General features: G+C 38.4%; 1 protein-coding gene across 4 annotated transcripts in view; it reads left to right on the forward strand.

Moving 5' to 3' along the window:
- Positions 1 to 21,291, forward strand: part of c2cd3 (C2 domain containing 3 centriole elongation regulator) — a 29,647-nt gene extending 8,356 nt beyond the window's left edge. For 2 of the 4 annotated variants that reach the window (XM_053647163.1, XM_053647164.1), the window contains exons 14-33: positions 232 to 699; positions 812 to 963; positions 3,108 to 3,351; positions 3,843 to 4,026; positions 4,269 to 4,452; positions 9,391 to 9,563; positions 10,241 to 10,376; positions 10,640 to 10,893; positions 11,280 to 11,360; positions 11,443 to 12,066; positions 13,779 to 14,105; positions 15,560 to 15,698; positions 15,786 to 15,850; positions 15,997 to 16,202; positions 16,558 to 16,688; positions 18,264 to 18,407; positions 18,532 to 18,725; positions 18,799 to 19,594; positions 20,114 to 20,222; positions 20,957 to 21,291. In XM_053647163.1, the coding sequence (XP_053503138.1) occupies positions 232 to 699; positions 812 to 963; positions 3,108 to 3,351; positions 3,843 to 4,026; positions 4,269 to 4,452; positions 9,391 to 9,563; positions 10,241 to 10,376; positions 10,640 to 10,893; positions 11,280 to 11,360; positions 11,443 to 12,066; positions 13,779 to 14,105; positions 15,560 to 15,698; positions 15,786 to 15,850; positions 15,997 to 16,202; positions 16,558 to 16,688; positions 18,264 to 18,407; positions 18,532 to 18,725; positions 18,799 to 19,594; positions 20,114 to 20,222; positions 20,957 to 21,091 (4,746 nt within the window). In that variant the 3' untranslated portion in view covers positions 21,092 to 21,291. Of the gene's footprint in view, positions 1 to 231; positions 700 to 811; positions 964 to 3,107; positions 3,352 to 3,842; positions 4,027 to 4,268; positions 4,453 to 9,390; positions 9,564 to 10,240; positions 10,377 to 10,639; positions 10,894 to 11,279; positions 11,361 to 11,442; positions 12,067 to 13,778; positions 14,106 to 15,559; positions 15,699 to 15,785; positions 15,851 to 15,996; positions 16,203 to 16,557; positions 16,689 to 18,263; positions 18,408 to 18,531; positions 18,726 to 18,798; positions 19,595 to 20,045; positions 20,223 to 20,956 lie in introns of those variants that run through there. The other 2 variants (XR_008388274.1, XM_053647165.1) reach the window with 2 other exon arrangements.
- The last annotated feature ends 218 nt before the right edge of the window (positions 21,292 to 21,509 follow it).

Consider the following 21,509-nt stretch of genomic DNA (forward strand, 5'->3'; position numbering starts at 1 on the left):
TTTTACCTAAAATATTTAACAGTCTGTTCAGTTTTGCACAATTAATCAAGCTTATTTATAAGCTGACCCTATAGATCTGTTTAGCTAGTATGTATACTTGTTAAACTGTTTGCACTTTATGTAGGCCTGTGTGCAGAACCCATCTATTGTCCTTGAAGGGCTGATGTTACACTATATGTGTATATGGATGAATGATATATCAACAGTGAAGTCATTTTTATGCCCCTGAAGGTCTCATTTGAACTTGCTGCAAACAAGAAACACTTCCAAAGAAACACTTCCAAAAGCAGGTTAGGGAAAATTCCAGAAAGTACAGGCACATCCCCACTAAAAGCAGACATCTCTATTGGACAACCGGACGATGGAGACGCTGAATTTCCACAAGTTAATAACAGTGCTGACAAGAGAGATACCTCACCCATGGCAGATCATTCATCCCTGAACATCCTGATGCCTGAGGCCAGGTCTGTTTCACCACAGAGATTCCAAATCAGTCCCCATAAACCCACTCAACTCCCAGAGGAGGAAGAGAGTGATATTTTGTTCCACACCCTGCTCATGGTGCCAGATGGAAAAGATTTCAATTGTGCACCTTTTAAGCCCAATGTCTACTTAAACTGTAAGCTCTTTGGATCTGAAGAGACAACACGGTCTGTGGTCAGCTGGGGTCAGACACACCCAACATTCAGCTTGGTTCAAGTAAGTGCACTGAGGTAGAGTCTGTATTTTGGAAAGAAAATTATTTTCAAATGTAGGTGGTGCACCAATTTGCTGATGTCTGTGTGTCTGTCTCTGTGTATGTGTTCTGCAGGTAGCACCGGTGCCTCTCACTTCCAAACTATTAGAGAGGATGAGGAATAATGTGATGGTCATAGAGGTTTGGCTCAGAGCAAGCTCTGCACATAATGATAAACTCCTTGGACTGGTCAAACTACCTCTACACCAATTTTATATATCATTCAGGTTGGCCTCAAATGTATTATGGCAGTTAATTCAAAAGATTACTTCAACATATGCACCATATCTGTAGCATATGGGCTTACTTTAGCCGTAGAATTTCAAGACCTTGCCCTGTACTATGAAAAGACCTGAAAACCCATTTACTCAAAACTATAGTGGAAGACTAAGGACAGTTGAATTCTGACAATAAATTCAAATATGCAACAATATAACACTAATGAAAAATTATGCTGTCTCTCTCTTTATCCAGTCATTTTTCTGTGATGTTGGTTTGGATTTGCTTTGGATTGGCAACTGTAAAAGCATCCCCTTTGTAAAGCCCTCATTTGCATAAAGCTACACTGAGCATTATAAGAGAAATTCTGTTGACTGATGAGCAGAAAATATCTGCCTTAGTGAAATGGTAATAATAAGCTGGTCCTCCATGTTAAGTCTTCCAGAAAGATGTGACCCCAGAACATTTCTGTTGGCACACACTTCTAAGATTGGCTTTGCTGAGATTTTGCCACCATGTGTCAATCAAGGTTTCTCAAATTGATACATACCATTACACCCTAACACCCAAGCTCTTTAGCAGCACTCACATCAGATGTGAATAAAATATGCTTTGTGGAAAAAGCCTTTTCACAGCAATGTGCACAAAAATATGGGATCCCCTTCTATTTGAATCCATCTAGATGAATCCAACAATCTGGGATGCGTAGGCCAACAGAAAATGAGTGCAGACCTGGTTTTTCATCTTTCTTGAAAACAGTTTTCTGCTCCTCAACATAATTTCTCCTAACAAGCAACTAATTGCTTAGCTGTTTAATGAACCTGTATTGTCCCTCCAGAAGGACGTCATACCAGGTCTTCATAATTGCCTAATTTTGCTACACCCTGTAAAACTTGAAAATCATGAGATAAAAATCTGGTATGACCACTTTAGGGTGAGATAAACAGAAAGCCATATCAAAGTTTTTCTTTCTGAACTCATGTGTTTTAATATATGTTTACTACGTTGACAACAAGCACAAATTCTGAAAAATGGTCCTATCTCTAAAAAGACAAATTATACAGATATGAAGCTTAATTAATTAAAGAATGTATGAAACCTTTTTATAAAAATATGGTTATGTTTCACATAAACATTTATTGATGACCCTAACAACTGCACTTAGGCTTCCATTAAAAATTTAGTATAAATTAATGGGTGAATTTTTGTTTTCAGTACAGGACATATTGTACTTCTTGTCCATAATCACCCATACATTTCAGAGATGAACATCATGAAAGTGGTGAAAGTGGTGGACAAATAATAAAGTCCTTAGCTCCAATGTGCTGCTTAGTCCCATGCTTTGCTTGGCTAGAAATCTAATGGACTTAGACTAAAACGTGGTAACTAACATAATGTACTATTATATGATCAGCTAGTTAGCAAGTAAAATGCATTAACACTGTGTAAAAGAATATAAGAGTATATGTGCAGCATGTGTTTTTAACCATCTCAAAAAATGTTGTGAAACAGTGCATCTATGAAATGTGGTGTTCTCATATCATACACAAAATATATTATATGAGTCTGGTTAGTGTCTTTATCTGCTTTATACAGGCAAAAAGAAAGCACACCCTTTTTCAGTTCTGTTTTTATTTAACCTCAGGTAACAACAACAAAACATGACGGATTTCAATATGTAGTCGTTTTTTCCTCAAAAAGTAAACCAACATTCAGAAACCAGATGGGGGGAAAAATAAGCATAAAAAAAATAACCCTTCCTACTTCCACAATTATTACTAGAGTAATTAGCAGCCAGGTGTTACTAATGAAATTGACAAGATTAGTTAATTAGTTATTAGTTAATTAGTTAATAATCAAGAAGTGTGGCCTCCTTTATAAAAGCAGAACCAGAACTTTTGGCAGTTTGGTGCTCTGGAACACCAGGTGTGTGTTTACATCAAAAACATTCCAGACAAGAAATCTGCTTTTTCTTATCTCTTCCCTTGATCTGTTTGTATTTTCATTGCTTTTTTTGTATAATTTTTTTTTTTAGTTCATTGTATATTTTTTTTTAAATACACAGTTTTGTGAAATACACCATCATTAGTGGTGAATAATGCATCCTGATGACACTCTTTTTTTTTTTTTCTTCTTTTTCTTTTGCTAACAGAGACCCCAAAATTTGCCAGCTGCTTCTGCAAGCACAGTATCCAGTGGTGGCAGTGGACAGCTACATGCCCATAGTGGACATTTTCAGTGGTAGAACACGTGGGAGTCTGAGGGTGTTTTTGTCCATGGGCACATCCCAGCAGATCACCGCTCTGCAGCGCATGAGAGTTGAGGAACCTAGCTCTGTGTCTCAGCTGTCCAGACCAGTCCACTTGCTTGAACACAGACCCATGGATGATGTAGAGGTCTGTTGTAGGGATTGTAGTAACACCCTGATGTAGCCCTCATGATAGGAATCCATGGCTAAAAAACTTTTTTGAGGCCATAGCTGTAGCTGTCATTGCTTTGTCATTACTGCAGCACATATTTATTTTATGAACATAAAATAATAAAACGTTTCACTTAAAATTAAATAATTTCCCCGGGCTTATTTGAGAATTTTAAGAATACCCTCTAAGGATGAAGCTCCCTCATAAAAATCGTTGAGATGAGGTGTGCGAAGGTTTACCAGGAATACTGTTAAGAATTTTAAATGTAAAATTGTGTTGTTTAACACGTTTCTTGGACACTGCATAATTCCATATGTGCTGTTTCATAGCGTTAAATGTCTTCATTAATATTCTAAAACAGTAAAAGGAAACAGACCTCCTAGCCATACATCAGGGACCAATGGGCTGTGTAGACTTTACTTTGAGAACTATGATACTAATGCATTTTCCAATTTTTCTTTGTGCAGGTGAATGCTCCTTCCTCTGCTCAGGCTAATGTTGAGCATGTGTTTTTGGTACGGATTGAGAAAATAAAGGGATTAACTCCACTGCAGTCTACTGTCTGGGGAGAAGCAGATTGTTATATTCAGTACTCGTTTCCCACTCATGACGAGGCCTGTCAGGACATCGACCCACATATTGTGGAAAGCCGTAAGCATCTGTAGCTTGTCAGTTGCAATGAACGTTCCAACCAAACATTCTAATGTGGTCTAATGCCAGCTTGTAGAGGTTTCTTAGCATCCTGCTAAGCAGGACCCATTGGCTGTAATTATGTGTGCATTTTTTATTGGAAAAATTCTATTAAAACTGTACCCAGATTTAAAAGGGGAATTTTCATTTGTTTTTTACAGTTTTATTTTTTTCAAAACATAATTTTATTTCTTCTTACTCAGACGTACATCTGAAGTCATATCGTACTGCTACTACACTGTGCGTGCCTGATCCCGTTTTTGGCCACTGTGAGGCTCATGTGCTTGTGGCACCTCCTGGTGTTCCAGTACAGAGACTGTTGCTCAGTTCTCTGGCCAGTCAGGGTTTCAGCAATGGAGGAGGAATCCAGTTTGAAGTGTGGTGCAGGTAAAGAGCTAAGCATTTTCCCTCTCACTTTGTCCATAGAATGGTTGTGGAAAAATAACACATTTAAAACAAGTTTTCAATGGAAGAATTCCACAATGTTTTAAACCAGTTTGTTATTGCTATTGGTTTTTTTCATTCGACTTCATTTCATGTATTGAATCTCACAGAACAACTTGGGGGCAGGCCCTCTACTGTTGTTTAAAGGTACAAAAATACCCAATAGCAAATAAAACAAAGGTACATACTAAAAATTTTTAAACAAAAGGTATAAACTAAACATTTTTTAAACTATTTTACAGCAAAAGTGATGTGGTGCTGTAGCCATGCCATGGTACATTTCATTCATACCCTGCATGGCCTGTGCATAACAAGTAGGCTTGGTTGTCATGCTAGCCTTCATGCTCCCTGGTTGGTACTAGCTAGTGGGTGAGAATTAGCAAATGATGAATTAAAGTATGAACATTTATTAAAGATCTTTATGTGATCATATATAGTGCACTCAATACCGGTCAGTACCAGGAATCTTAAGCCCAAAACCTGGTTAGTCATTAAGGCTGGGCATCAATTTAAAATTTCGATACAGATACCAAGCCGATACCTTGTATTTCATCCTTTTAACAAAACAGTACTTTTTTCGATACTTTTCTAAGTACTTTTTGTAATTTTGAGAATAACCAAAGCACACATTATTGTAACCACTACTGATCATGTAGTATATTCTGCTGATATACTGTATGTAGCTGTGTGTAAGTATGTATGTATATACTCACTGGCCATTTTATCTTGTGTTGTCCAGATGTGGATGGGTTCCCTTTTAAGTCTGGTTCCTCTCAAGGTTTCTTCCTCATGATGTCTCAGGGAGTTTTTCCTTGCCACCATCACCTCTTGATTGTTTCTTAGGGATAAATTATAAGTTAATATCCGGATTTCTGCAAAGCAGCTTTGTAAATGTCCATTGTTAAAGTGCTATATAAATAAAATTTCATTGAATTGAAATTTAATAGGAACACCTGTACATCAGCTCATTCTTGCAAATATCCAGTCAGCTAATCATGTGCCAGCAGTGCAGTGCTTACTGTGCACAGTTGAAGAATGTCACCTGCTCAGGCTTTGAACCTGATGTACTACACTGCTGTTGTAGCCTGTCCTCCTCAATTTGACTGGTTATACATTCTGAGAATTTTTTCTGCTCACCACAACTGTAAAGAATGGTTACCATAGCCTTCCTGTCAGCTTAAAGCAGTCTGATCACTGTCCATTGACCTCCCTGAAGAAGGATTTGCAGAACTGCCACTTAATGGATGTTGTTTGTTTTTCACACCATTTTGTATAAACTCTAGAGACTGCTTTGCATTAAAATTCCAGGAGATCAGCAGTTTCTGAAATACTAAAACTATCCTGTATTTCAAACCCGTTGACAAATTTGTGTGAAGAAGAATCTAAGATGGAGTGCTGCATCCATGCAGTCTCTGATACTCCAGGCCCTGTTATCAGTTTCAGGGAAAAAAGTTAGACAAAGTTTTATCTTTGTGCACAGCAGCGGTTGGGCCTTATAACACTAGATTCCAAAAATGCAAGATTAAATACAAGATTGATAAGATTGCGCATGCACTGGCTTATATTGGGTTTCATGGAGAATGCCATAGCCAGTTTACAAACAAGAGGAGAAAGAACTGACCAAGAACAGAGGAGAAAAGATTTGTATTTAGCATGACAAAAAAAATCTGCTTACACACTACCTATGTAATGTAACTTGCTTATATGGTTTAATAAGAAAAGAGCATTATTATTATTATTATTATTATTATTATTATTATTATTATTATTACTATTATCAACCTATAGCTAGCAGTTCCCTCAGCTTACTAATTTGAAAGCAGGATTAAATATAGACTCTTGGTCCTCCCAGGCAAGAGAGCCATTGGAATAGTGGAACTAACTACGCAGGTGAACAGATACACCTTTTCATGTCTTATATTTGCAGCCTAAGAACCTTTGACATAAATAAATATAAACGCACCATCCACTTTATCAGCCAATCATGTGGCAGCAGCACAGTGCATAAAATCATGCAGATATAGGTCAAGAGCTTCAGTTCACATCAAATGAACGTGTTCAGTTTTCCCCAAATCAGAATGGGGGGGGAAATGTGATCTCAGTGACTTTAACCATGGCATGGATGCTGGTACCAGATGGGCTGGTTTGGGTATTTCATAAACTGCTGATGTCCTGGAATTTTCACACACTAGAGTCTCTAGAATTTACACAGAATGGTGCAAAAAACATTTTTTAAAAATCCTGTAAATTGAGGGTCTGCAGGCTGAAACACCTTGGCGATGAGAGAGTTCAGAGGAGAATGACCAGACTGGTCTGAGCTGACAGGAGGTCTACAGTAACTCAAATAAGTACTCTCTACAACTGTGGTGAGCAGAAAAGCATCTGAGAACTCACAACACAACATCAAATCTTGAGGTGGATCGGCTACAACAGCAGAAGACCTAATAAATGACGGCTATTCCCGTCAGCCAAGAACAAGAATCTGAGGCTATCATGGGTACAGACTCACCAAAACTGAACAGTTGAAGACTTTTCCCCATAATCTTCAGCTGTCCAGGTTGGGTGAGCCTGTGCCCAATGATAGCCTCAGATTCCTGTTCTTGGCTGACAGGAGTGGAACCCAATGAGGTCTTCTGCTGTTGTAGCCCATCCATGTTTGATGTTTTGTGCATGCCGAGATGCGTTTCAGTTGTAAAGAGTGATTATTTGGATTATTATGTCCTTCCTAGCAGCTTGAGCCAATCTGGCCCTTTTCCTTTGACCTCTCTCTTACCAACAAGGTGTTTCCAGCCACAGAACTGTCACTCACTCAATGTTTTTTTTTGTTTGTTTTGTTTTGTTTTTCACACCATCTGTATAAACTCTAGAGACTGTTGTGTGTAAAATTCCCAGGAGATCAGAAGTTTATGAAATACTCAAATGAGCCCGTTCTGGTACCAACAACCATGCCACGAGATCAAACTTTTTCTTCGTTCTGATGTTTGATGTGAACATTAACTCAAGCTGCATGATTATTTTTTATTTTTTGCATTGTGCTGCTGCCACATGATTGGCTGATTACATAACTGCATGAATGTACTGGTGTTCCTAATAAAGTGGACGGTGAGTGTTTACTAAGTGTAAACTTAGAATATATCAAATTGCATAGCAAGCTGCCTGAATTAGGTTGCCTGTGTAGAAGAGAAAAATCTGCATGCTAACACAAATCTGTTTACTTCTGGGGTTTGCCATATGTATGAAACCTAAGAATTTCAACAATCACCTCTGCAATCACCAAAAAAACCAAAACACAAAAAGTATGATACAGTCATGTGGAAAAAATGAGTACACCCCATGGAAATTGTTGGCTTTTTTGACACATTTGGACAAGCAAACATTTGATCGTTTTTGAAACAGTGCTTATTAATAAAGTTGATATACTTGAACAAAACCACAAGGAATCATTTATTCAACAGAAATATCAATAGAGGTGATATTCTTCTGTGGACAAAGTAAGTACACCCTTGGCCTCAGAAGCTAGTATTGCCTCCATTAGTAGAAATAACTTCTTGGAAGTGTTCTTCATAATTGTCCACCAGTCTCTGACACCGGCTTGCTGGAATTTTTGACCATTCTTCCATGCAATATTCTTTCAGTTGCAAGAAATATTTCAATGGGGATCAAATCTGGGCTTTGACTAGGCCATTCCATAATCCTCCATTTCTTCTTTTTGAGCCATTCCTTGGAGGATTTGATAGTGTGCTTAGGATCATTATCCTGTTGAAAGGTCCATTTTCCTGTTCAACTTCAGCTCTCGGACCGATGGCCTCTTATTATCCATTATCTTACAGCACTCTTTGATATGATGCTGAATTCATAGTTGAATCAATGAATGCAAGCTGTCCAATCCCTGTGGCAGCGAAGCAACCCCAAACCGTAACATTTCCACCACTGTGCTTCATAGTTGGTATAAGGTGCTTCTCATGAAAAGCTGTCTTTGGTCTGCGCCAAACATGTCTGCTGTTACTGTGGCCAAACAACTCTATGTCAACCCTGATCTTTGCCTATATGCTCATTGGCAAACTGTAGTCTTACTTTAATGTTCTTTTTAGACAGCAAGGGCTTTTTCCTTTTTCTTTTTTTTTTTACCTCCCATGTAGGCCAAATTTGTGCAGTCTCTTTCTGATTGTAGAAGCATACACTTTGACACCAACAGTTGCAAGACGGTGAAGAAATTTTGATCCTGTTTACAACTGTGATTAAATTTTGGGGGTTTTGAAGACTTGTTTTTGCATCTGACTGTCTGCTCTTGGGCTGAATTTGCTGGGATGTCATTTGAAATCTGCACCACTTGTAGATGATATTCCTTACAGTGTAATGATGTATTTCAGATAATTTGGAGACCTTTTTAAATCCCTTGCCTCATACGCATTCACATGACGTATTTTTTCACATGACTGTGTGCATGTGTGTGTGTGTGTGTGTGTGTGTGTATATATATATATATATATATATATATATATATATATATATATATATAATAAGTATATATGTGTGTGTGTGAGTGTGTGTAACAGGCCTACCACCTGATGTGTTATTCTTTTTATATGCAGTATATTACATTTTGTTCATTTTCGCAAAGGGAAAATACTGGAGAGTACTGTATAGTAGTGGTAATGCATGTTTATAATGGTCTGACAATCTGTAAAGGTATTTGCACATTATATATACAAAACCAGTGCAAGAACGTACAGAAATTTATGCCCCTCTCCTTCAGTACCAGGTGCAGTTGTGGCATGCTGCACAAACCATTGCTTCTGATGTTAGAATTGTTTTGCCCAATTCCACATGCCAGATTCTTTTGACAAACATGGTGATGCTGTCCTTGTGAAACACTGGCAGGTATTATTACCCGAATGTGCGCGAGCAGCTGGTAGCCAGAGGACTGCTGCCCATGGCCAAGCTGTGTGCCATGGTGACAATGCAGAGGCAAGGCCAAATGGAAGCACAGCTCTTCTGTCTCCCACTTGTGCCAAGGTCTGACAAGCCTGCCGATCTCCAGACACAGCCCTCAGGTACTCTTCATCAACAAATTCATTAATATACACTCCTGTGCAGACATTTAAGCAGCCTATTGAAGTTGTGGATTTCAGGATCTCTAAAGTCATACCTAACTTTATATAATGTGCTTGTTAGTAAAATCATTTAAATGAATAGACTTGTTAAAGTGTTAAAACTGACATGGCAGTGATTTTGCCACACTCTTTCATGGGAGATTTGGATTTATTGATTGTCGTATGTCATATATATATATTAGAGTTTATATGTGGCTTTATACCTGTTACTGTCATTATAATAGCCTATTTAATCAGCCTATGAGAATATACACTTCATACACCGGACAAGTATTTAAAAAATGTTTTTAAAAACAACCAAAGAACATGGAGATAATTTGGTCTGTAATTTTCTTGCCAAGTATTACCAATATAACCTATTCATTGACCAGGGTTTTAAATTTTGTCATGTGACAAAGTTGAATCTCTTGATTCTTGAACTTTGCAGTAATGTATAAATGAAAATACAATTTTTATATTTAATTTAACTTGTTCATAGTCTTTATTTATTCAGTTTATTCTGTTTAAAAGCCTTTGTGTGATGCATAAATGAATGCATACTTCTTACAATCGCCTCTCTAATAACTGGGGTTGCAAAATTTATAAGCTTATATAATATCAGTTGCACTACCCTGTAGGTCTACTTGAAGTGGGTGTTCAGTACAAGACCCGGCCGGTGAGGAGAAATAGTTTAAAGGGTGGTATTGCGCCGTCCCGTGTGGTGAATCTGGTCGTACAGGTGCACAGAGCCACTGGCCTGCAGGCCGCAGCACGGTGAGTTATTTGCCTTCCTATGAGACTACTCTGTCCTCGTAGCACCCTCACCAAAGCATCAAAACTCAAAATTAGAAGAATATATGTTAATCGGAATAATGCGGCTAAAGGTTGATGGCAGCTAGTACGGATGAATTATTATGATTGTTGTACTTTATACTAACTGTCCTGTGTTTTTTAAATAATTAACCGTGTTCGTATTGATCTTGATAAAATTCTAGGCTGTATTCCCCACAGTCCATCAGATTTGTCTCTCCACACAGGGCCATAGGATTACAGTACTACTCAGAAGTGGGAGTTAACTCGTTCGTCACTTTGCAGCTCTCATTCCTGCCTGAGAAAGAGAGCAGGAGGACACGCGTAGCGGCCAGGAGCTTTTGCCCAGAGTTTGAGCACCACACTGAGTTTTGCTGTCAGCTGCTGGTGCAGAGGGACAGCGGAGAGAGTGTGAGTCTAGCTGAGGTGCTACAGGAAGCTATGGCCATTTTCACAGTTTATAACAGAGATAGACGCAAAGGTGAGTAATCTGAGGACAGAAACTAGTACTGGTTAATCGTATCAGTTGATCTAGTATTAAAAATGCAGATAAAAATCACTGTAATATTTCAGTATTGCATTACCCCATGCAGAATTCATGACACTGAAAGCCACAGGTTGTAATTAAGCATCTTAATAATCCTGACCATAAAAAAGGTTTTTGGTGAGTGCAGAGTGTCTTGATGAATTAAAGGAGCAGCTGGTAAATTTTAGAGCCTTCTGTTGCCTGCACCAAAAACACTGACAAGACTCCCCCTTACCACGATTTAATCCTTCTCTGTTGAAACTACTTCTTTCAGCTCATGACCTGGGAACTGATTAAATGTTTTTCATGCTTATCATTGATTTTTAAACAAATCTTCTCAGTGATGAAAGCATCAAGATCTGAAGACAGCATTCTAGGATCGGTGAAAATTCGGCTAGCTGACCTCCTTTATAAAAGAACAGGTAAGAAGTGTGCTGAGTAATAAACTTTAATCTTTAAACTTTAACCATAACTGTTAACCATTCAAACCTGGTGTGTTTTTAGGTATATCTGGCTGGTATGGTCTCTCCCTCCCTCCGAGTGTGTCTTTACATAACAACCTAACCTCAGCTGGAGGGCTGGACCTCTCTATAAACTTCAGCCATCGTACAGACCGGCAGCGTGTCCTCAGTTCAGCACGGATCCTAGGGTGGGAAATCGAGGGAGACAGCGAGGAAGACTGGGAGGATGAAGAAAAAGGGTGCACTCCTTCAGAAAGTATGTGCACAATGACATTTTCTGTCATTGTGCCCAGAGCCTGGCTACCTGTCCATTGCCTGCTGCTTCCGGGTCACACAGAGCTCCAGAGATCTACCTATTGTTACTATAGATACAAACTGTATGATCAGGAGGCCTTCTGTTCTGAGCTGCGACATCCAGCACTGGATGATGGTGAAGAGGGTGAGGGCATGGCTACAGTGGCATTCAGCGGCACCCAGGCAATAGAGCTGAGAGTGGGCCAGCCACTCCTCTGGTACCTGAGGGAGGAGAGGCTAGAAGTGCAGCTGTGGGTATCCTTCGGTAAAGAGAAGCGGATGCGGCCTCACAAGTTGGATCGTCTGGTGGGGTCCGCCTTTGTGGATCTTTCAGCCCTCACAACAACTTCAAAGCACAAGCAGACAATAAGTGGTATAGTAATATTTATGTTTATTAGGTACACCCAGCTTATTCCTATACCTACTGGCCATTTTATTAACCATAGAGGTGCACATTGTAAATGTACAGTTACTGGCTGTATTTTTTTTATTTTTTTTTATTAAAAATTAGTCAATCAGTCAGTCTTCTAATTGAATATTAGAACAAAATAAAAGTATGCATCTTCAAACTGATAGTACACAAGTTAATTTCTGAACAACTGTTAATTGAACAACTGCAGCTAAATCTTGTTCTATTTATAATAAACTGAACATACAGCACACTACATAGAAGAGGTGTAAACCTCGGGCTTCCACATGATACGATGATAATTATTCTAGAAAGGCACAGCCTTGTGTGTTGTGTGTGCTGCCCATAAATTGCTCTACTAATCTCCACACTTTCAGTGAACTAAATGCTTTATCTTCGAATTTTAATGCAGTTCTCTTATAGTCCTTCCCATTATACACCAAATAATGAAGTCTGTGTGGTCTAACCAGATAGCCCTTAATAGAGCACAAGGTGTGTTGCCCTTAATTGAACTGCCCAATAATACAGTTTAAGATCATGAACCCTAACAACACCTGATTGCTTAGCTCTCTGTAATGTTTAAATGCAGACCCTAGGTACCTTGTCTGCTCATGTAAAGTGAGAAATTAGACAGTGTGATTTATTAAAATACTCAGGTGGTGGGGAGGAACAACGAGAATTAAAAATTAAAAAATGAAATCAGGGGAATACATTCATCTTCACAAAAGATATCCAACCCTGTAGAGAGACTTTCAGATGATTCCATTTTTCCTAGTCATGGTTAATGTTACATATAGTGCTTATGAAATTGCTTGAGTTTGAAATTGCAAACTGTTAGTTTGGGTGAGTATTGAATATTTCTAGCAACATTGTCAAGAGCATGAGTGTTATCTGGTGGTCAAAACCATGAAGTACAGCTCAGAGTTGATCTGGAGCTATGCATTCTAATGCTTTGAAAATGTGTTTTTTTTGTTTTGTTTCGTTTTTTAAACAATAAAGTCAACTCGTAACATTTAACAAGTAAAATGTATTACGTAATAAATAAAAAGCAACCCCCTAGGTTCTAGAAAGCTATTATGTATTCCAGGGGTGTCTAGCGTCCCATCGAAGTATAGAAAAAATAAATGCCTTGCTTGTTCAGCAGATGGCTCCCATCGGTCACATTGTAAAAAGACGTTTTCTTCCCTAAAGTTGGGGCCTGATGATGTTGAATGTATCTGAATTGCCATATGACAGTATATGTATAAATTACCTCTCAATACTGGCCCAATGCAACTGACATAGACTAGGAATTTCTATTACAGGATTTTCAGGGTGACTCTTAGCAGCTGAAGAACATAATAATAATTATTATTTTTTTTAATCCTATGATGTAGCATTCTAAATGTGCCACACACTTCATCCTCTGCGGTGTATGTGATACAAATGCATAAGGTAACACTGCTGCTGAAGTTAATCTTCTCTGTGGCAATAAATAGTTGTAGGCTCATTAATATTCAAATGCATTCAAATACTAAATATTTTACTTAATTAAAATTAGAATTCAAATTTAGCCCTTACAGTAAAAATACAGAAGGTACTTTTACTGTATTTTTATGTACAGATGGGTGACAAAGGAAAAAAATAACAGTGGAAATTAACTAAGGATATGTGTGATATTTCTGATTCCTCTGTAGGTGTGTATCCTCTATTTAAGCCTTCTGCTGCTGATCTGGGGGGAGCCGCTCTGAGAGCCAACATCACTGTGACCGCAGGATCCTTATCAAATGCACCCCTGGCCCCACCGCTCGTGGAGAATGAGGTGCAGCCGAGCAGTTCAGGAGAAGAAGAGGATAGAGGACCCTCATCTATACATTCTCCTGCTCCAGTCAGTCAGTCCGGGCAGTGTTGTGTAAATATTGAACAACACACTAAATCAGTGCTCAACCCAACTGTGATCACCAATGACAACAGTTTCACTGCAACTGTCAGTGTAGAGCGAGCTATGCACCTTAGTTTGAAAGGTAAGATATACTAATGAAATAAAAATGTCTTACACAATGTACTTCTTACATACAGGAAGTAGGGATATGATAATATTAAAATTTCTTATTGGCTAACCTGTTATTACACTGTTGCATTAAAACATATTACTTGTGTACCCATTTCATTGTGCTTGACATTTGTAAACATGATCCCTTGTAGAGGCAATTCATTCTGCCTTGTTTCTCAAAATTACCTAGAACTCTGTTCAGTTAACCAAGTTATATAATTGCCAAGAGGGACACATTGTCACCTTCAAATTAAAGACAACATTTGCAGGCTTCCGTATGGGCCAATGTTTCTGAGAGTGCACAACTGCTGCCCAAAACTTCTGTCCACTTAGGCAGATGCCTTCTAATGGAGTGCAGGGATAGTATATTTAATTGGTACTGGTAACCCAGTGGTTACACTTGCATAACACAAGTTGTGTACTTGCATAACTTTTCAGTGGAGCCAGAACGTTTGTTAACCCTTTAGAATGTTCTATATCCACCTTTTTTACACAGCATTTTACCAGTTAATTTGAGGGTGAAATTAGAGTCAGGTATTTTCAATCAATGTGATGACAATCAGGTGAGTGAGTGCCCTGCTTTATTTAAAGAACAGGGATCTATCAAAGTCTGATCATCACAACACATGTTTGTGGAAGTGTATCATGGCATGAACAAAGGAGATTTCTGAGGACCTGTAACAGTACACTAGGTCACAAAGGAACGCAGAGTAAATTCTAAGCATAAAGGCCTCTCACATTGGCTAATGTTAATGCTTATGAGTCCACCATCAGGAGAACACTGAACAACAATGGTATGCATGGCAGGGTTGCAAGGAGAAAACCACTGCTCTTCAAAAAGAAAATTGCTACCCTTCTGCAGTTTGCTAAAGATCACATGGACAGAAGGCTGCTCGACAAATGATTTGTGGACATCTGTCCACGAAAGTGGGTCATACAGCAAGACAACAACCCTAAACACAGAAGTCATTCTACCAAAGAACAGTTAAAGAAGAATAAGGTTAATGTTTTGGAATATCCAGTTCCTCCAAGCCAATGTGCAGGATGTGCAACAGTTATTCCTCTATAAATAAATGACCAAGTATAATATTCTAAAGGGTTCACAAACTTTTAAGCACCACTGTAGATCCTTTCCATTTCCAAAAAGAGTATTTTTGGCTTCAAACCTGATAACTCTATCATATATTGTTACCTCTTTTGGCTGTTCCCATTCGGGGGTTGCCACTGTGGATCATCCATCCGCATATTTTGATCCTGGCACAAGTTTTACGCTGGATGCCCTTCCTGACACAACCCTCCTCATGCAACCCTCCAGTGGCTGGGGTTGGTTCCCTGACCGGGAAGTGAACCTAGGCCGCAGGGCTGAGAGTGCAGCATGCTAGCCACTAGTCCACCAGATATCATACAGCGTCTATTTATTCACAGGTTGCCCTTTAGCTGAGCGGAGTAACACCCTCCCCAGCTGCTGGGTGTCATATGTAACAGCTGATGAACCCGCTACAGTGAGCACAGCTCCAGTACAGGACAGTGAAAGCCCAGTGTGGGACCATCAGCAGGAATGCAGGTGAACTACATTCTCTCTCATGCACATGCACACATGAACATGGACACACTATATCGTGTATGGCTAATCAACTTACATTTTTCTCAGGCTTTCAAAGGAGCTACTTTTAGATCCACAGCAGTCGCTGGTGTTCAAAGTCTGGCACAAAGGAGGTATAGTCTGTGCACATGCAGTCTCATTTAAATTCTGTTCTTTTTTGCTTTTTCTTTTGTGCTATCAAATTGAGTAACTGGTGATCTTAAAAGAATTTCAACATTTACAGTTACATTTCCTTTTCCTCTGTTTTCCTGTTGAACAGAAATAGAGCGTGTGATAGGCTTTGCTTCAGTGGACCTGTCCCCACTTCTGTCTGGCTTTCAGTCCGTGTGTGGCTGGTACAACATTACAGACTTAAGCGGGCAGTGTCAGGGCCAGATCAAAGTGTCTGTGTCTCCTCTAAAGGGTGTGCAGGAGCTCCGTGCCCAGAGACAGGCCATGTGTGAGAACATTGCCACAGAATCCAGTGTATGTATATTATAAGCTCCATTTATTTTTATGTACTTTACTTATCCGCAGTGTTTTTATATCCTCAATGTCCCAAACTGGAAGAAACATGGCTAGGAGTGCCTTATTGTACATTGTCTCTTGAGCAGTTGAGGATTAAGGGTGTTTTGTGATTTAAACTCACAAACTTCTGATTACTAGATTAACAATGATTTCATCAAGTTAAGTGAAATTGACATTAATGCAAAAAAAAAAATTTCTTACGGTGATATTAAATCAGTGTAACACACACAATGACAAAGTAAGACACATTTGCTTTATAAGGGTATTTTGTGTTACTGGTGAATATAGAGAAATATTTCTGTCTCTGTTTCAGCCTCTGTTTAGTGCCATGCCTCTGTGTTATCAAACCACAGCTGTGTACAGCAGCTTCCCGAGTCACATTACTCGCTTCTCTGAGCAGAGGATCAGCACTCCTGAACAGGGGGACCGAATGCTTTTTACAAGGTATGAACCTTTAAAAACAATGGTTTAATTTCTAAGATGGCTTATAAATGAAAATTACCATATGAGTCATTAATAAGATGGTTATTTATTTATTATTATTATCATTATTATTGTTATTCTTATTATTACTATTATTATTATTATTTATAGTAGTAGTAGTAGTAAGACCTGTTGAACTGTTTTCTGTCATTTAGAGGTGCATTTTGTAATCTATAAAAGTATTTCTAGATCTCTAATGATTAGAGATGCATCGGCCAATAATCAGTATTGGCCGATAAAGGCAATTTTAAAAACATCCGATGATCAGGGCCAATTATATCTTGTCAATCAAAAGAGGGCGGGAAAACACATCGATTTCATGCTGTGTAAAGATGTCTCTTGTGTGGAATGACGAAAAACTGCAGTTTGTAATCTCTGCACTGCTAACATTTTTACACCGGACGCTGCAGCAGTGAAGCGGGAGTTTCACTGAAAAAAGATTTAAATGAAGATGAGTTGACAAAAAAGTATATATTGCACAGAAAAATATATTTGTATAGTAGTATGTTTCATATCCAGTCAATGTTAATGAGTTAATATCATCAAAAAAGTGAATGTGAAGCCTAACAGGAGGTTTTTTAGAATTCAGTCAATGTTAATATGAATTAATAACATTCAATAAGTTAAGAAATCTTAATTTAATCTTCAGAATTTAGTTCATGTGTTAATGTTAATTAGAGTAATGTGTTTTCTGTTGATGAGACCAGTTACTGTGAAACAACTTGTTGAAATGGAGAGAATAAAGTTTTTATTTGCATTTATTTCAGAATTGTGTAATTAATTATTATTAATTTAAAAGAAGGCATAAAAGGCAGAACTATCGTTATCGGCTGATATCACTCTGAATAATCAGTTATCGGTTTCGGCTGAGAAATTTAGTATTGGTGCATCTCTACTAATAATGATATAATTTCAAAGATGCCTTGGAAAAAATGTGAATCTCTATATGGCCATGCAGTGGATATTCCTAGTATTCCCAACAAGATTTCATTTCAAGTCTTAATTTTAATTTCATTTTGACGGTCTTTAATAATTTTTCCATTTGCTTTTTAAGAGTCTTTTAGCTTCAAGAAGCACATCATTCCATTCTGAAGGGCATCTTAAGGCTTCTATTATTGTTTTTCTGGCAGTAAAATATCTCACCCAGTCAGAACAGAGCTGCTTTTCTCTGCCGTGAGGCAACTCACAAGGCATATACTCACAAGGCATATCTAATGGGTGGTGTTTTAAATGCATTTTTTTCACTTGGCATCAAATGGCTCTGAAAATTACAAACTGCTGCTTTAAGGGGACAGTTCTATGAAAAGATCCTAAAATGACCAGCAACGAGATAAACGTTGCTAGTTGACAAATGGCAGCACTAGATTTCATGTACTGTTAGCCGCATCAGCATTTTTAGTGTAAGCATTTCCTAGTTTAAAGGGATAGCGTAATTAAACCATTCGAGATAGCCTAAATGTTAGTTGAGAAGCTTTTTTGCAATGATGGGATACATTAGCACTGCTGAGTTGATCTTATTATCATTATTTTTTTCAGGTCTAACCTGGTTGATCATCATGATGAGCACGTGGACAACATTCGCCAGTTCCATAAGACTCTGCGGGAGAAGGAAAGTGCCATACTGAGTAACTGTACTAAAGACATGAATCCCTCTAGCTCAGCACTCTTCTCAGCCCTCAGGTATCAATTATCTTTTTGTTATGGTTACAAATTAAGTTGTGAATTGTGATTAAACATTTTCTGGGCTTACATTTGTGCTTAAGAAGCCTGGAGATTTTGTGAATCAGGTTTTACGGTCTTTCAGGAAAAACCTCAGTGAGCTGGATGATATCCGAAAGTACTTCAGCCACAAGTTGTCAACACCTGTGTTCTCTGTACTGGGAGAGCAGAGTCAAAACTCTGTTGACAGGAAAATGCACGGGGATTCAGAAATAGATACGCAACAGCTATTGCTCAAGTCCAACCAACTGGTGGGAGAGGTCAATGACATCATTAAAAGTAAGCCCGTCATCAAATCTGCTGTTTTCCCAAATACTTTACATTATGAAAATTTATATCCATGTTTTTTCAGATCTAAGTGAGCATCAAACCAAAGATTCATCCTCAGACTCACATAGGAGTCCTTCTACTCCAGATGAATCTGAAGTGTGTGTTTTTTCAAGTGTGGAACATTCAAACCTAATAGAGTCAGAGAATTGTGAGACAGAGAACTTTAATAAAAAGGCCCCAGAAGCAAAGCCAGAGGACCTCTCACCCCTCACGTCTCTTACTTCAGAAGAACTTGGACCTAGTAATGAGCAACTCCACCAGGACATTATCTCCACTGAGGATGAGTATAAAGAAGAGGATGAGGTGGATGAAGATGATAACGAGGAGTTTGAGGAGACGTTGATAGAACCTCGGCCACTCAACGAGGTCACTTCAGCCACGGACAGGACAAGCCCATGGACTACCATGCTGTCTGATCCTGAACTTGGCTCTTTAGAGAGTCTTGAGGCAACAGAACAGCCTGTAGACCTCATACACCAAAAGGGGAGAGAAACTACAATGTCTCCACCAGGTACTACCTATAAACCACAGAGTACACCTCCTGATTCAGATCTCTCTACTGGGTCTGAATCATGTGAGAATGCAGGAGGAGAAGCAGAAGGAGGTGCAGGAAATGTGCATAATGTTTGTGTGGAACATAGAGATGAAGAGGTGTTTTTTAATGAGGATTCCACACAAGACACCAGGCAGATGACAGAACATGACCATCATGACAGAACGACAGATACAGAAGATTGTGACTCACCATTATCATCTAGCTTTGGATCTAGCACAAAGGCAAACAGTGGAAGTGAAAAGGATGAAAGCAAGGTAAAACTGTATCCTTTTTACCTGCAATATTGTCTATGAAATTTTTCATCCAAGACAAGAGTAACAGGTCAAGTTGACTGGACATGTTTTATAGTCATTAAGATATTCTTCATGCATTGAGATCTGTATGTGTGATTCATGGTGACGATATGGAACTTGTTAGGCTAACCATAATCCTAGGTTCAGAAGACAGTGAAGGCTGGAGATGTGACACAGTATGAAACCTCAAGGATAGATACATTATATGTATTTGTTATACGTCACATTCTCTGTAATGGGACCTTAATGGCAAATGTAAATGTGTGCATCTTTGTTAAATGCTGTATTACCAACAACAACAAAGAAAACCCTGATGTCTGCAGGTTTGATGAAGGTCTCCAACATGACTGGCTAAAGATATGCTGCTAATGTTTCGAGTATGAAATCACTATAATAACTGTCTAATTTCTGATTCCTAAGGCAAAACCCTAGAACATCACAGAGCTGGCATTTGACTTCTATTTATACCTTAACCGGCTTTCTTCTAGCTGTGATGCTGTAGAGATTCCAAACTTCTTTCTTCCATCTCACCACTTGGAAGCATCTATGAGAGTGCTGCGTTTAGCTCCTGTGTTTCCCTCAACCTCCCCTGATCCTGTAAGTGTTGCTATTATATTTCTTTTCTTTTGAACATTATGGAAAATCTGATGCATATCTTCAAATGGTAAAGATTTCAAAGATGACAGAAGGTGTTTTACATTGCGGGTGGAATTTTAAGCAGCATACATGTGGCATGAGCTATGATGTCACACTCAAATATTAGTCAAGTCATTTTTCTTTTAACAGAGATTGAGTGTTGTTTACAATAATTATACCACAGCTTTTTAAAAGTCAGTAATTTTTCTAACACTTATGTTACAGCAGCTCATTGGCTCACCAGCCTCTCATTTTCCCTCTTTTGGAGTTAATAAGACAAAAATGCCGCTTGTCATGAAACAAACAAACCAGAAAGGGCAAACTCCTCTGTGCTTTGAACTGCTAAAAAGTGTGATGTTCATTAGTAAATTACAAATTTTAATCATTGGTAAATCACTCTGGTATAAGAGGAATACCAGCATACAATCTTGTCTATCTCTGGCATACCAACTTTATTTATTATTATTATTATTATTATTATTATTATTATTGCAGTTGAACCTGCATTTGCAATTTAACAATTCCTGAAAGTTTGGGGCTGCCCCAGCACCCCTACTTCCCACATCCTTGGATGACAGATATTTACTCAGCTGAAGTGTCTGTGTTTTTAATTTTTCCAATTCTTGGAAGTGTTATGGGCATTTTATGGTTTTGTGCCACAATTCCCCTTATGTCTTTAAAATAATCTGTTTTAGGCTTCTGGAAAATCTGAGTTTACATATCATAGAATGACTCGGCCAAGACCCAGTGTTCATCCATCATCGGCGAAGAGAGAAGAAACAAAAAGAATTGCAAAAATCTTTGCGTCACATTTTTCACAGGGAAATTAACAGTTTTGTATATTTTTGTTGACTTTTTATTCTATTACCTTTTGTGTGGTGTAGCCTTTCTGTATAATAACCGGATGCCTTTATTTATATGATCTTAATTATGTAAATGAGATATTGAATAATGTGAAGGATAAAATATATTTGGCTGTTAATTTTTTTTAAGTAAATTTTTTCTAAATAAAGTTTAGATTGTTTTTCCAGGTGTGTTTATTTGATCAGTTACACATGTAGTTAAGATTCCAGGTGAATAAATGATTAATGCTTGCGTGCCATTTAGGTCTGTTTCCACTATGGCAGACAGCAGTGTAGCAGAGCACCCAAGGGCACTAAGCACTTGGCTGGCAGATGAGAAAATTGCCCAATTTGAGTTGTAGGGAACACTGACAGTCACTGAGAGCAATGTAACTGAAGTCTTATC

The sequence above is a fragment of the Ictalurus furcatus genome, chromosome 17, assembly GCF_023375685.1.
Source record: "Ictalurus furcatus strain D&B chromosome 17, Billie_1.0, whole genome shotgun sequence".
Lineage (NCBI taxonomy): Eukaryota > Metazoa > Chordata > Actinopteri > Siluriformes > Ictaluridae > Ictalurus > Ictalurus furcatus.